Consider the following 15,363-nt stretch of genomic DNA (forward strand, 5'->3'; position numbering starts at 1 on the left):
ATACTTGTACTTATACATGCTTAAAATTAGCAGGTTGTTGAGTTACAAAGGAGAAGAGAGGAGAGAAGAGAGAGGAGAGGTTACAGACCGAAGCCAATAGGGAGTTGAACTCTCCAGCTGCAGTCCAGGCTGCTTTGGTAATTCCCTGGAAAGCCTGGGCTGAGGATGACGCCGCTGAAGTCTGTCATAGAGCCGCCACACTGAGCTGAGGGAGACCAACCAAGGAGAAAGAACATGTCACTTCTCCATGGAGCGGCTCAGTGGGAAAACAAAGAAAAACAATGACTAGAGGGCTGCATATTCAGGGAGGGCAAAGAGCACTGTGTCTTTGTGTGAGTGAAAGTTTCAGCACACGCATAAACGTTACGTATGTTGTGCATGTGTATCCTACACATTCTTTATATACATGTATAGTCTATATATATATGTTGTTATGCAGAGCTGAGAAGGGTCTTTGTCTGTGTTGGATTATGTCTTTGACTTGTGCTTGTCCATCTCTTCTTGGAAAAAAAACAAAACAAGCAGACCAAGGCACCCTCCTTGCTCAGTGGTGCTTTAAATCAAAATAAATGAGAGAGTCACTATTCAATAGTCTAACTCAGTTTTGCTCAGTGGTGAAGGTGATTACTTCAACCTCCCACCTGCAACACCCCACCCTCTCTTGTTTGACTGAGTGCATTAGAGAACACTTAGCTTGCTGTGAAGGTTATACCCCTCTCTTGTGACACACAACCTAGTCTTACATGAACACCCAGGTGGTGTAATCTTATAATCTTAAAACTAAATCATTCCTGCTTTTCCCATCACAACCCCAACAGGCGCATTTGTGTGGCAAATGGTGGAAAACGCAAGTGATATTGCTGCTATTTCTATGGGGACTATCAACCAAGTCCAAAATGAGGCACAAACTATCTCGGGAGGTAATTGTGTTCCTGGCAGTGGGGAGGGGGACGGGCTTGACCTGCTTGTGTATGAAATAAAAGAGAAGACGAGAGGCACTTAAAAGGGTGTTATACGTTTGGCGCAGGGGCATCCAAAGCCTTTGATGTGGGTTTATCAGCAAACAAAATGAATACAGATCCTGGGGTGTTCAGGGAAGCGTATGTACTGTAAACGAGAGAAGACTTAAGCTAACGAGTGAACGCACACATCCGAGAACATGCCTATCGACAGCAAAGCCGGGATTTATGTCTGCAGTGAACGATGAAAACCACAGGAACAGAGTATTTACACAAAGAGCTCTTTGGGTAACCGTGCAGTTTTGTCTGTGTGCGCAAGAGTGCATTTATCACATTGCATATGTTTATGTATATGTATATAACTGAGGGGAGCAAGGTGCAAGAGAACAGCGAGGCGTAAAAGAGAATGTGGAGTTCTTCGTTGGTAATCTCTGGAAACTATCACTGTGGCAATCAACTTGAGAGGAAGTGTCGGGCGAGACAAGGGAGTCTCATCAGGAGTATCAGAAATCAAACAACACACTCAGATGGTGCAAAGCCTTATTGATTTTCAACCAAAGGGGAAAGCAGAAAATTCATAATCCCTAAACCCCTCAAGGCATCTATTCCCAGCCATCACACCTCCCAACCCCCCGATCGTACAATAAAATTCTTCTAATACAATAAAATGCCCTCTTTGAGGCTGCTGAGCTATCGGGTCATTGTATATGAGAAAAATATTAGTATGAGAGAAATATAAATAAGGAGAAGATAGAAGAAAGATAAACGAGTCAATGAGAAAAATTGAATGGCAAAAATGGGAAAGAAAAAGATCTAGTTTGAGTTTGGTGCTACAAATATGGGTTTGTTGTCAACAATATCGCCTCATTGAAATGCTGTCACTAGAGCTGTCAGACTGTATGAGATAATACATTACCTAAGCACAGAGGTACGGGGTAATTCCATCTTCTGACAGGACCAGGCATGCAGGTAATATATGCATTACCCTGTTCAAGAAAACAAACAAAAACTGTTTACTGTCAATTCCCTTTCAGCAAAACACTGTGAAGTTAAAAATGAAAAGGAACACGATGAGATCAAACCAGCAGGTGACCCCAGTATATTTTATCTCTGTCCTATGGATCTTTGGATTTAGTCAAAATCCCCTTCTTGTGTGTAAATATCAAGAGTAGGGCAGGATGTTCTCGCTGCTAGGTAGACAATGGGAGTAAGCACCCCGAGATAAGAACAGAAAAAAACATCTGCAAACATAATTGCGTTGAATACAAAAAAGGGAATCTAAATGTGATGGTTAATATTCAGAGCATTAATGTTGTTTTAAACATAGAAACTGGAATTTGCCTGCATGTTTGTAAAATGCATACATGCAGGGTGATTCTCCAAAAACCTGTACACTAACATCACGCCTGAAAAAACACAGCTATACTGCGCACTCACACACTACCTACCTAAACTCAAAAGACTCATCCATACTTGTGCTTTTGTTACTACACCCGCCTCAAGTCTATTTCTGGTGTTCACACACTCAGCCTGAAGATGTGTGTAAGAAGTTGCTGGTTAGTCCAGAGAGGATATGAAAAGAAGAGAATGCCCGAGCTGGGAAGAAAAATCGGTGTGGGATTAGTGAGGCGACTGTTAACACAATCCATCGCCTGTGGCCTTGGAAGGTTCTACAGCTCAAAACGCCACAGCTACTGAATCTACTCAGGCAGGATTGGAAGAAGTTAAAGCTGCTTTGTAACGAACACACTAGGACTCACACTTACACAAACATGCAAGCAGGGAGGCGTGCAAGCAATGTACGCACACATACACGCGCACACGCACAAATAAACCTGCAAACACACTTGCCCATTCCCATACTTCTTTCCTGTACTCTTCCGCTCACACACACACACATAAAAGTCATCAAAAGGACTTGTTCCTCTGTTTTAAAAGATTCATCCTTTAGATGATCCCCATGAAAATGTCACTCATTTAGGCAGGTCAATATTTTTCACTAAGAGAGCTGCAGATCTGCACTTCATATTTCCACCTACCTGTAGTGAAAAGCCTTGATCGCATTGGAAGGAAACCATGTCACCCACAGTGTAACGATCTCCAACTTTTCGGCCATTACTGGGAGGCAGCGGCTCTGGACACGAATCCAAACCTATTGCTTAGGACAGAGTCACAACACACAAGTGTGGACAGCGATCATTCTTCTGCATATCAAAGAAACTCCTCCATATATATTTGGAGTAAATATTTACATTTAATCAACCATTACCTATAGAGGGAAGGAATAATTTAATTAAAACCAACCTTTTTAACATAATTATACAATTCCTCATTTTAATGTGCTTGTAATTGCATATTAATTGAGCAAGCCCCCCCCCCACGCCGACTCTTTGTCTCTCTTTCCCCTCATCATAACGTTTAGAAAGTGGGACGAGCTATAAAGCTATTCTACTCGTGGCTGTAATCGCAAAATCCTTCTGACTGTGATCTGAAGCAATCACTGTGAAATTACAAAGCAATCCCTGAAGTATTACTTGACAGACGCATTGAGCCCCATTGGAAAGAAATGATTACAGTGCCACTTGCCAGGTAGTGAAAGGCTAGATATTGTGTTTTAATGGCTTAAAAGCAATGGTGATGCCAGCTATATGGGCTATATTAATGTAGGACATTTTAAGGAAATTTGAGCCTTCGCTGCTTTTTACAAATAAAAGAAAGAAAAAAAGACAAGAAATATAGTCAGGTTGCAATTTCATTTATCTAAGAAGTGACTAAAATATATTGACAGGCAGAGGAGAAAACATTTTACTTCATTACTTTGTGGCATATAATGCTGTTATTCAATGAAAGGCAGCACTGGAGACGTGCTCATCTTAAACATTTTTCAACTCGCGCCAGTCGTCTGTCAAACATTGTTTTTCAATGCATCAAACAACATGAAAATAGGCCGACGAAAAACAGGAGATAGTTATCTTCGTAATAACCCATATACAAATCTAAATGGTTTTATTAGGTTTCCTTCATAATGTATAATTTGTAAGCAGGCCGCAGGGAGTGGAATAGTGTAGACAAATACAGCATCCCCAACAACGTTGCAGGCAAACACAAGCATTTCACAAGCACTCGCGTTCAAGCCCACTCAAAGAGTTCACTTGTCCAAACAAGTCAGTGGGTAGATGAACACAAACATGGTAGGGGAAGTGCCCACAAAAGATTCAGAACAATTTAAAGGTGACTCTGAATAGCAGGAGTGGTCACTCCACTCAACATCTAGTGAAAGTTAGAGAGGATATTTGAGTGGGAGGAGACGGTAACCCGAGAGACGCAGAGCAGGAAGCAACGTGAAAGCAGCTGGAGATAGAACAATTCAACAAGAGACAAGCTACTGTACAGGGCGAGTGGGTGGATGCTTTGAAGCTGTGAAGTTCTGTCATATGTGGGTATAAATAAGAGCAATACTTTGACAAATTCTTCGACTTAGAAATGTTTAATTAATTTCAAGGAGATTTGATGACACAATTCACAAGAGCGGAGCAGTTGCTGCTGCCATATTAGGCTGCCAGAAGGTAATTTTGACATTAAAGCACAATGCAGCTCTAAAATTGTCATGTGCACTGATGATAAGGAATAATCGGCCTGTCTCTTGCAGTGTTTTGTGAAATTTGCACTGTTCACTTCAAACAATGAAAATATTAAAAAGGTTGTCAAACCCTGTAATAATACAGAACGCCCATGTTCAGGAAAGTGACCCTCCCAAAGCCAGAGGTGGAGCACCAGATCTTAAGAAACATGGCAAACACTTAGGTCGGGTTAAAACTGTGTGTCTGCTAACATTATGGCTCAGGTTCCTGCCGCCTTGTTGACGGTTTCCACTCAAGCTGTCAGGGCCACCTGCTTCTGCATGTGCACCCATGTCTTGAAGCAGTGTTGTCCTTATCAAACATGAGGCCCTGCCGAATGCATCCAGGCAAAGCAATTTCAATCATGTGTGTCATCAGTTACTATCCAGTGGTGCCCACTAGCCAAGAGTTGCATGTGAGAGTTTTATCTGCTCTTGTGCTTTTACATAAATTCGATCAGTTCAATATTTATTTTTTAAAAATTAAACTCGACCTGCAAAGAACACAACTGTTTAGTATTCCAAACAGTAGGAGGAGGTTTGAGACAAAAAACAAAAAATGCAGGGACAATAAAAGCTACCCGAAAGATGAGGCAGGAAAATATGCAGGTCAGACAATATAGAAGAGCCTACTGTGTAGAAAAAAGTTCCTTTGCAAAGGTATATATGCAAATGCAACGGCTCACTTTTACGAGGCAATATACTGTGGATACACACTGCTCACAGCACAGGCGACTCCAAGCTTAAGATGCGGAGGAGTTAGAGTGTGGCAGGTGGTGGTTTCCACCTGTGGGTGGAGGAGCAGTAAAACAACTTAAGGTAGATAAAATCAAATTTCTGTCTCAGTTTTTCTTTTTTTTTTAAACAGACATTAACAAAGTGTGAAGCACAATATCAATTACGACACTGTGACATTTTTATGTCGTTCATCAGATTTCCATCCCTAATCCTGCCACTAATTTTTAAATATGACTACTTTTATCAATATAATAAACCAGCCACTCTAATTGCTTTGCACAATTAATTTAATCAAGACATTAAAGTATCAAAATGAATTATAAAATAGTGCATGAATGTATTTAGTATTAACACACTATGTGCAGAGGAAGTGAGTGCGTTAAATGAACAATCAACAGATCTCTTGATATTATACATGCGTCACAATGACACCTGCTATGCAACAAGATATAGTTAGCTGTTTATTGTGAGTAAAAATATGTAAGACTGTGTTCTTGCAATATTTTCTTACAGAGTTACAGCAACAGTCAAAAGTTTGGACAGACTCAAATTTTTGAATTGTACTCTATACGATGTTGGGTTAAATCAGGGGTGGGCAATTCCAGGCCCCGAGGGCCGGTGTCCTGCAGGTTTTAGATCTCACCTTGGGTCAACACACCTGAATCACATGATTAGTTCGTTACTAGGCCTCTGGAGAACTTCAGGACATGTTGAGGAGCTAATTTAGCCATTTAAATCAGCTGTGTTGGTTCAAGGACACATCTAAACCTGCAGGGACACCGGCCCTCGGGGCCTGGAATTGCCCACCCCTGGGTTAGATTAAATAAGACACATTAAAACTAGTACACAGCTGTGCTGCATGCCAGGACTGACTGAAGAAAAAATCTAAAGCCAAGTCTATATTTGAATAGATGTGATCTGTGTATGCACAGATGATGCTAATAATACATGTGACGAACCAGAATGAAAATAGTAAGCTTATAGTTTAGTAGCAAATGCTAACAGATGTGCATTTCATAAAGACTGAAAGACTCTTTCACATGCACTAGCAGTTTTTCAGGTCATCATACAGCCTTTAGTACTGAAAAATAGTGTAGTAAGAAAATGTGAATGAGTAGTAACCTGGTAATTTCTGCTCTTAATCTTTAACAATGCTGCAAGGCTTAGCCATGATACATATAATTCATAAGGAAAAGTGTGGAAGTACTTATTGAGGAGATTACAGGTAGTAACCATAGACTTGACACTGCTATATTTTCTTGGTGTGACTGAAGTTAAGAAAGTCTGGAAAGATCTTAAGACCATGTCAAAGAAAGAGTGCCTTTCTGAGCTGTCGAACAATTGATTGAGTGTGGTGTCACAGTTATTCCATGTAGCAGCGAAAATAAGCCAAACTTCGGTAGACGGCAGTGATCGAAGCCCAATATGGGATTTTATTTGGGATGCAAGCTGCTATACAGCATGTGTGAACACTGCAATTATGTTTTCAGCTATAGCATTCTGTTTGCCTTAGGAGAGCTGCTTAAACGTTTTTCTTTTAAGATGTTGTACTGGCGGGTGGTATACAGAATTTCTATGACTGGTCTCAGTGGACTGCAACAATCACCCAAAGGAAACATTTTAAAACAGATGGTTAGTTGGCTGGGTGTGTGCCAATCGCTGTTGCTGTTTTCTACCCCCTCTACTGAGCTTTCAGAGCATTAATTGGGAACTAAAAACTCAAGTGCGTGAAATATAAATGATTATTTCAAGCCAAGCAGTGTAGGTACATCTAACTACAGGTCAGAAGAGGATTAATGTAATAGGTAATGTGACCAAATAAATTAGACTCTGAAATCTGCTATATGTAGGATAAAATATCAGAAAGTGGAAAAACTGCAATACTTCACGAGTGGTTCCATAGGGAAGCTACATGGATTAATCACACATCCACATTTTTTTTCTCTTTTCTTATTGCAGATAGGAAAAGTAGCGGGAAAACTAACAAATAGCAAGAGAAGAAAGCAGAGAGGAGATAAACTGGAGCATGGTTTGCACAAAGCATCAGGGAGTATACTTTACAAGGGCAGAAGTGGCAAAGTGTAAGACAGACACAGAGCAAAGAGCTGATTGTGATTCTCAGCGGTAGGTAGAGGTAGTGGGGGTGGGATGGCATGGCGTGGAAGTGCAGAAAGGAAAGAGCGCACTGAGAGACACGAGTACAGAGTGGCTCCAAACAAGAAGAACGAAGCACCTACTGTGAGATACATGACTGTGAAGTCGTTCTCAACAGTGGCATGACGCTCACAGACTGACACAACTGACAGCAAGGACACATCCGGTGACAGCAGTGATTTTTCCTGCTTTTTCTTGTTTTCCAGCAAATTTGCAGAAAGTGACAGTTTGAACTGAGCTCACTCAAAAAGAAAAAAAAAAGTGTGACTCTTTAGCTGTTATGTGTGTGTAAAAAAATTCAAAGTGGATGTGTTAACGTGTTGGCCGTCGTTTCTGCTTTTGACATTTCCATATCGTCCTATTTTAATCACAGCATTAGGAAGTCTTCCCGGTCTTTCCACACTGCCACAAATGTGCATCACTGACAATGAGTGACAATGGGTCTGCCCACAGGCTCGTATCAGCCAATGAGCGGTTAGGAAAAAACCAGCAGGAAAACAAATGTGAAGAGCAAACAAGAGAATACGCCAGCTTAAAATTTAACTAAGAGAAAAGGACATTAGAAGAGACAAAGAAAGGTGCCTGCAGTGTAAGTGAATTAAAGAAAAGCTGCATGGATCAAGGACAGAGCCTTTTCTTTAAGATGTGCAATTTTTAAATGGGAGTAAATCAGGCACTCCATTGGGGCATGCTATACTCCTTCAATTCTGATGCACAGTAAATGTTTAGCATGCTCTTTAGCAAATATGCCTGGAAGTGAACAGTCCACTGAGAGATAAGGAAACTTAGTCCTTAAATGAATGAAAAAAAAAGGATGTGGGTCCAGTAAGTTGAAGCTATGGGGGGAATTTAAAAAGGAAGCCACTCGGGAATACCAAGCTACCATACCAGAAAAGCGGATACAAAGCCTGAAAATTAGAAAAGATAATGAGGAAGAAAAAGCTTTGCCCACTCACTTACTCTCCATTTCACACCATTTTTTATAGCTCCAACTGTGCCATCCACACCAGCTGTCCCTCTTATTCCTTATACCCTTGTGCAGCAGCTGGAAGTCAGTGGCAGATGGACACAGAAAGACAACAGACAAAGTGACAGGCAGGCAGACGAGCCGTCTCTCCTCATACCTGTGTACTCCAAGTGGAAGCCGGCGGCAGATACACTGATGTCCGACTGGAAGGTCAGGTACAGGTTGTTGGATGTGCTGTTCAGCAGTTGGGGAATTGTTGTACCTGATTCATAAAATATACAAAACTCTGTTAAGAGCCCGTGTACTTCACTTTCTGGATTTAAGCATGTGAACGTGTGCAAAGTATTTAACTCTGCACTGCTTTCTGTAACACAGTTTAAGAAAATCATGCTCAGTACATCTCCTCTAGCTCTTTAGTCACAGAAGTCAGATGCATAAAATCACATCGAGGAAGAGGAATGGTCTACAATTCAAATTCACTGCAAAATAATCTGTATGTGCGGCTACGCTGAGCTCAGGGAACATTTTCTCTGTTCCCCATGTCTTTGGGAATTTGCGGTGAGACTTTGGCTTGTAATTATAATCATCTTTATCAATTTAGCCAAAGCTAAACATGATTGCTAGCCATTTAAAATGCCTGACCCTTTTCACACTGCAGTTAGTTCTGCACTGTGGGGCTGTTTCACTTTTCAGAGAGTGTCTCCGTATCAAGGCTGAAGTCATTATGTTACACCAGCCCCTTGTATTCCAGAATTGAGCATCTGAAGTGACGTGATGACCTGTTTCTTATAGGTTACTGAGTGACAAACGCACCGTTTCTAATAATGTAAACCCGAAGGCAACACTACGAATGTAAAGTTCCCAAGTGAAACAGGGGTTACATTATAAAGCTCTCAACTGCAAAGGTTGGGACCCTGTGACAGAGCAAGGATTTCTTTTTTTCTCCTCTTTTACTGTTTTTTTGACAGCATTCTCAAAGGACATGCCAAATGTCATCAGCTTGTCTCTTGCTGGGATCTTGTGACACCTGACTGAAAATCAAGTGGGAGCTGAAAACTAAAATTATACCTGAGTAGCTACCAAGCCTTGGGGCGTTGCCATCAACGCCATCAAAAAAATCCAGCGAATCCCAGTTGTGTTCTGTGGCAAAGGTCACGACCTGAATCTAAAAGGGAAACATAACGTAATACAAAAATTTAATAAGTATGAAAGCTTAACAAATTTCCAAAGGGAAAAAAAGGAAAAAAGCATGAATTATAGCTAACTTGTATGTATCAGTAATAAATCCACCCCTCAAAAAAAATCTCTTAATCTTTCATCAAACATGACTCTGCTAAGATCTGCATGTGTCTTCTCACCTGGATGCCGGCTCCCTCAGGAACAGAGATTTTCCAGGCACAGTTCAAATAGTTGGCATATGGATCTGGATATCCGGGAGAGAGGATAGTACCCTTGCGTTCAGTTAATACTCCACCACAGGGAACTAGAAAAAAGGAAAGCATATGCAAAAACTGAGTTCGGGCTAACTGAAGTCACGTATACACTTTCACACAGTCACACTTTTAAAACTCCTAACTGATCATTAATAGATGGATGTTAAATGAGCAACTGGAAAAATCACTTCAGCTGATGAAATTCTATTGATACAAAGGAAATGTGAGGCACCCGTAGCATAGTGAGCCATGATAATGTAAATCTACTCTATTTTATGCCATTCTTATACACACGACATGCTAATCATCAAACTTAGTGGACCGTAGCATGGAGCCATACACTTATCTCATGCGCAACACAGAAGTAAACAGTTTAACCCTGATGTGTAATTTAATCTCTCACAGGCCATACAAATCACATCTTTCAATTGTGAATGCTATTCTAAGCATGCCCTGTTGCTACCAATGCCTCCAGTCATTTATTTATCAACCCTCTGAGCTCTCAGATGAATTGAAGCTCTGAGTAGGATGTGCTGAAATTGTCAAGGAGTGCGATAAAGCTTACTATAACTCAAACAACAACCACCACCAAATGGCGACGATATGTCCAAGTGCCGTTTCGAGACGAGTGCCCCAGTATTCAACCAGGACTATTCTATGCAGGAATTCTGGCTTACAATGAGAAGCAGTCCCTTTCTATTGAAATAAAGTTCTGCTGACTAATACAGAAACCTGCAATAACCTGTAGGATATTGTGCTGTTGTGATAAGGTGTTATTATGACACCTTATCATCAGGGAGAAGTGTAAAGTGGTTTATATTTTATCCCTGTATATTTCTATCTTCTCTCTCTTGGGAACGATTGTTCTGCTGTCACCAGTAGCAAAGTATGAGTCAACTTAAGTCACGGCATATATTTCAACATTACTGTCGGATACCTTGTCCAAAAATTAAGCAGTATATTCAAACCAGAAAATGGTAAGTGAAAAGAATTACAGATCTTCTGTTTTTTTTAATACAACCAACAAAGTAATTTCTTTATCAGTCCTCTGATGTTGAAGGTTACCAACCATTTGTGTGTTTTTCTGCAGCATGGGACCATAAACATAGCTGTCAGTCTAAGAGGACATTCAGCAGAGTAGTTCAAAGTGTTCTCACAAAGAAGAGACTGATATTTTTTGTCAAGGACAAGGGTTTACCCCGTGCAGGTCAATGATAATCACTATTTTTGATATCCATCAGCCGATGGCAGATACAATGAAAGAGACAAGAGGAGACATGGAAAACGAGGGAAAAAAACAATAGACTCCCTTTGCAATAAACACTAAAGTGGCTGATGGAGAAAGAGAAAAAAAATACCACTTTAGCTATCAAGAAAGTACAGTCACCAGTTCAAAGTTATCAGCACTTTAAAGATGATATCTACCATCTGAAAGACACTCGGAGAACGGTGCCAAAGTGACTGCTTTGTTGCTTTTTATACTGAGTGACACATTAGAGACAATGAATTCTGTACTGCATCTCTCAGCAGTCACAGAGCAGAGTCATCACACTTATATAGTCACTACCACAGGTATAGCTTCTTCTGCTAAAGCACATCATGTGCAGACTACTTGGTATGGAAATCAGTCAACTCCTATACATGCATGAAAGTAGGATACGAGTTTGTGCAATTGTTTTGTCTAAAAATGAAAAAAATAAAGGTCAATGCCCATAACAGCCATAGCAACACAGTCAGAATGTCATATCCTGTTGGCACCACTCAAAGGCTCCTTGAAGCTATGAAGTGCTGTGCGATAACTAAGCAGAGATTGTTTCATGCTGCCTATACTGCATAGACATCATTATTATTACCGACCCTTCAGTGATGAAACAAACACCTGAGAGAAATTGAAACCAGTTTATGAACAAAGTACAGTCAGCTTTGTTTTGTTCTGGTGGGGTTTTTTCTTCTTCTTCGTTATTCATCAAGAAGAAGAGCATCATCTTGAGAACAAGCCTAATTTCACAACTCATTTCAGTCCTGTGAGAAAATGCAACTGGTCAAGCGAGATTGGAAATTATGACTGCAATAAAGGACTGAAAGCTTGCCACTTTAGACTTAGCGTAGGTAGACAAAGGTTGGGACCATATATTATATTACACTATAAAACTGCACAGTTTGATATGCAGGAAAGTGACAGGAGCTTATAATTGGAAATGTTTTAATCACGTAATATCTGTGACATAATAGCTTAATATATTCTTAAATGGTTCTTCCACTTTTACAAATTACACATTAATTTCATTAAATGTTGCATACATTTCATAGTTGAAACGACCTTTTGTCAAGTTTCAGAATTCTCTATTTTTCATCCATCTTGATGTGACACGTTAATGCTGCATAAAATAGTCACACTGAGTTATATCTCTGCTTCCTAAATATATTAGTCAAACTGCAAAGCTGCTAATCCATATAATTGGTTATGGTCCTGGGTCAGTCCTGGGTCTTTTACCCAGTTATTTTGTTTTTTTGGGGCTTTTTAGTTTTCCTTATGTAAATCTTTGATTCTTGGTTTTCTTTGGGTATCCATGTATCTTTTTTTTCCTTGCTGTCTTCTTGCTCCCTAGTTCTATTTATTATTCCCTAGTGTTCTGCCTTTTTGTGTGAAGTCCCAGTGTTTGGCTACTTCCTGTTTTCTTTTGGTAACACATGGCTACTGTGGTTGGTATTTATATACTTGCCCTGTCTGGTTTTCTGAGATTAGTTTCAGCTGTGTTCCTCTTTCCTCATTACCTTGTGTATTCATTGTCACCGTCTCCCCTTGCTCTTTGTCAAATCATCCTACCAGCTGCGCTGTCCCTATTGTTTTTCCCTGTGCTTTCTTGTGCCTTGTGGATTTTGTTTCCCATTTCTGGACTGCCTGTTACTTGTTCTTTTCATGGAATAAATGCTCAATTTTACAGTCAACCTTCTTCTAACCCACTACTATCCTCAATCTTCCACCACACCTCCCATAGCTGAATCTGATAGAAATGACTGGAGAAAATATTTGTGCTCCCATTCTCACAGATGTGTTTTTGGCCAAAAGAGTAAAAGTTATAAATGAATAAAAAAGACAAAAGTGTTAAAGTAATAGAAACACACCATTAGATAAACTGGCAGTAATTTCCGATTTCATTGTGGAAAGTTAAGTAAACTTTTAAATGTAGCGAAACCTCAAGAGCAGCTCATTTTGCTCCAGAGATGCACTCTGGCCTGGCTTTGCTTCACACTCCCAGACTGAGACACTTTAATTGGTCTTGGGAGGCTATTGCAAAACAAGAATCCACTGTTTAAAAACAAACTCTGCGCGACACTGTTTACTTGTTGACACCTTCGAAAAAAGCCAACAGTGAATTCCGTAGCGTGGGCATACCGAGCATGAATCATGGCAATCTGTGAGCTTATGCAATATGAGGATTTTCTACAATCATAAGTGATTAAGTATGTGTTTGAGATTAAGCTGCCGTTCTGTCACTCGAGCAGGAAACAAGCCAGGGGACAATTATGCTCATCTGTTTAACTTCATTATCACTTCTACTTCAACCTGTAATAGGCAGTTGGTCATTTGCACAATCTAATGGGGACATAGGAGTCCACACACAGCTAAAAAAGATCTGATATAAGGGTTAGGGTTAGCTTTTTTTTTTGAAGCTCTGTCAACAGCACTGCAAGTTAAACTTCTTTTATAAAACAAAAACATCTATTTATTCAAGTCAACTACTCTCCATAAAAATTCAACAAAGTCTGCCCCAACATTATGCATCCATTCAGGCGGGGCTAATTAAATCACAACAGGACGTTGTAGAGACTCACCAGCAAAACCCTCATTCAGCAGCTTTGTACGTGTAAAATCAAAAGAAATACAACAGCCTCACGACGAGCGAGGTCAATCACATCTGGACGAGGAAATTAAAGTATATCATCTGAAACATGGGCACCTTGCTAGAGAGCGGTGTCTGATGCCGTCATATCACATAAAGAGGGCTTGAGTAATTGAGCATGGTGCAGTTTTTTTTAGGCTTCCATGAAACTATATCCATTATTCTGGACGAGTACACTGCCGCTGGGGGAGATGCTGCAGCCAGATTCAATCTCCAGATAAAAATCACTATGTTTAAAATGGAACTGCGCGTGCCACTGCTATTCCCTTACCACTTGGCACTCAACTTGGATGAACCCTGGCTGGAAATCTCTCGCACTTACCGGCTGGTACTATTTACTGGCTGGCACAAGGCCTGACTTCAATAGATTTTACCTCATTTCATCTTTAGTCCTTCATCTCCCCAAGACAGATATGTGGGTGTCTTTGTGAGACTGACTGCATGTCCTTCTGCACGCTTACAGGTATGGGTAACAGTGTTTGTTGACAGCATACCTAAATCATCCTGTACACGAATATGGACTATGCATATTCATGCAGGTATATTTACATGTAAAATGGTTCTGTGCATGCTAGCCAAACATCCATGTAGGGAGAGATGCCTGTCCCTTCAGCAGATGGTTCGCATCCACCTTACATAGGCCGCCAAGAGCTGTTGTAATAATAGGGCTGCTGGATCATGGCTAGTTAATTATATTTTCTGTCTATGTCAAAAATGTATGAATTTCCCTGTCCCTGTTTGTCACCGGTTTTGAACTTTAAATCTTTTATATGAAACAAGAGTTGCTGTATCCTAAAACAACCTTATAAACTAGATATTATTGCTACGCTACAACACTACAACTCAACACTAGGTCTTCACAGAAGGTGCAGCGACAGCGGGTCCTCTCCACATTGACACAGACTCTTTAAGTCATTCGTAAATGTGTGTGTGTAAGTTTGGTAGCGAGTAGTAGAAGGCTATAGAGTGGGTTTACTAGAGCTTTTTTCACTGTGACCTTTCCCTGTTGCAGTTTAAGAAAACACTGTAAGCTGTTAGAGAGAACCAAAGTGGTACAATTGTGGGTCGGTCAGCTAAACAGTGACTGGAAATTCTTTATAAGGTGTAGAAAATGAGGGTGAGCTGCAGATTCCGGTGATTATTCACCGCAGATCTGTCACTGCAAATTACCACTTTCACATTGTCACATTATTTTGATACTGCAATTTGAAACATATAACATGTCCATTATAATGGCATTAACCTTGCAAAGCACTATATTTATATCGAGAGTGCATTAATAATAATTCATGTCAAAAGCTACAATGTATTATATTGTACACATGCCTGGTCCCATCATGTGTAATATAGATAGCATTACAATTTTGGCATTGCGCAGTATTATGCAGTGTTATGTATTTAAAAAAGTGTATAGATACTGATGGTGTTTGTATATTCTGTCCAGATTTATTTGCACATGGAGTGCTAATGTGTCAAATATACCTTTTATAGCAGAGCTGTTATACTGAACTATATTATACTGAGGGCATATAGAGATTAAAGTTCTTCAAAGATCTGTTGTTGTTGGATGTATTTACTTTACACTGAT

The 15,363-nt window shown here is 40.2% G+C and overlaps 1 protein-coding gene across 11 annotated transcripts in view; it reads right to left on the reverse strand.

Annotated features, from left to right (window-relative positions):
- Positions 1-15,363, reverse strand: part of LOC100705316 (CUB and sushi domain-containing protein 3) — a 240,882-nt gene that overhangs the window by 74,017 nt on the left and 151,502 nt on the right. For 10 of the 11 annotated variants that reach the window (XR_003222198.1, XM_025911534.1, XM_025911531.1 and 7 more), the window contains 6 exons: positions 9,796-9,920; positions 9,506-9,602; positions 8,595-8,699; positions 2,999-3,117; positions 1,876-1,945; positions 89-205 (listed from right to left, as the gene is read on the reverse strand). Coding sequence is in view for 10 of the 11 variants with exons in the window: in XM_025911534.1 (XP_025767319.1) it covers positions 89-205; positions 1,876-1,945; positions 2,999-3,117; positions 8,595-8,699; positions 9,506-9,602; positions 9,796-9,920 (633 nt within the window). In the remaining variant the exon portion in view is untranslated. The remainder of the gene's footprint in view (positions 1-88; positions 206-1,875; positions 1,946-2,998; positions 3,118-8,594; positions 8,700-9,505; positions 9,603-9,795; positions 9,921-15,363) is intronic. The other variant, XM_025911532.1, reaches the window with a different exon arrangement.

Source organism: Oreochromis niloticus, linkage group LG11 (genome assembly GCF_001858045.2).
Source record: "Oreochromis niloticus isolate F11D_XX linkage group LG11, O_niloticus_UMD_NMBU, whole genome shotgun sequence".
Classification (NCBI taxonomy): Eukaryota; Metazoa; Chordata; class Actinopteri; order Cichliformes; family Cichlidae; genus Oreochromis; species Oreochromis niloticus.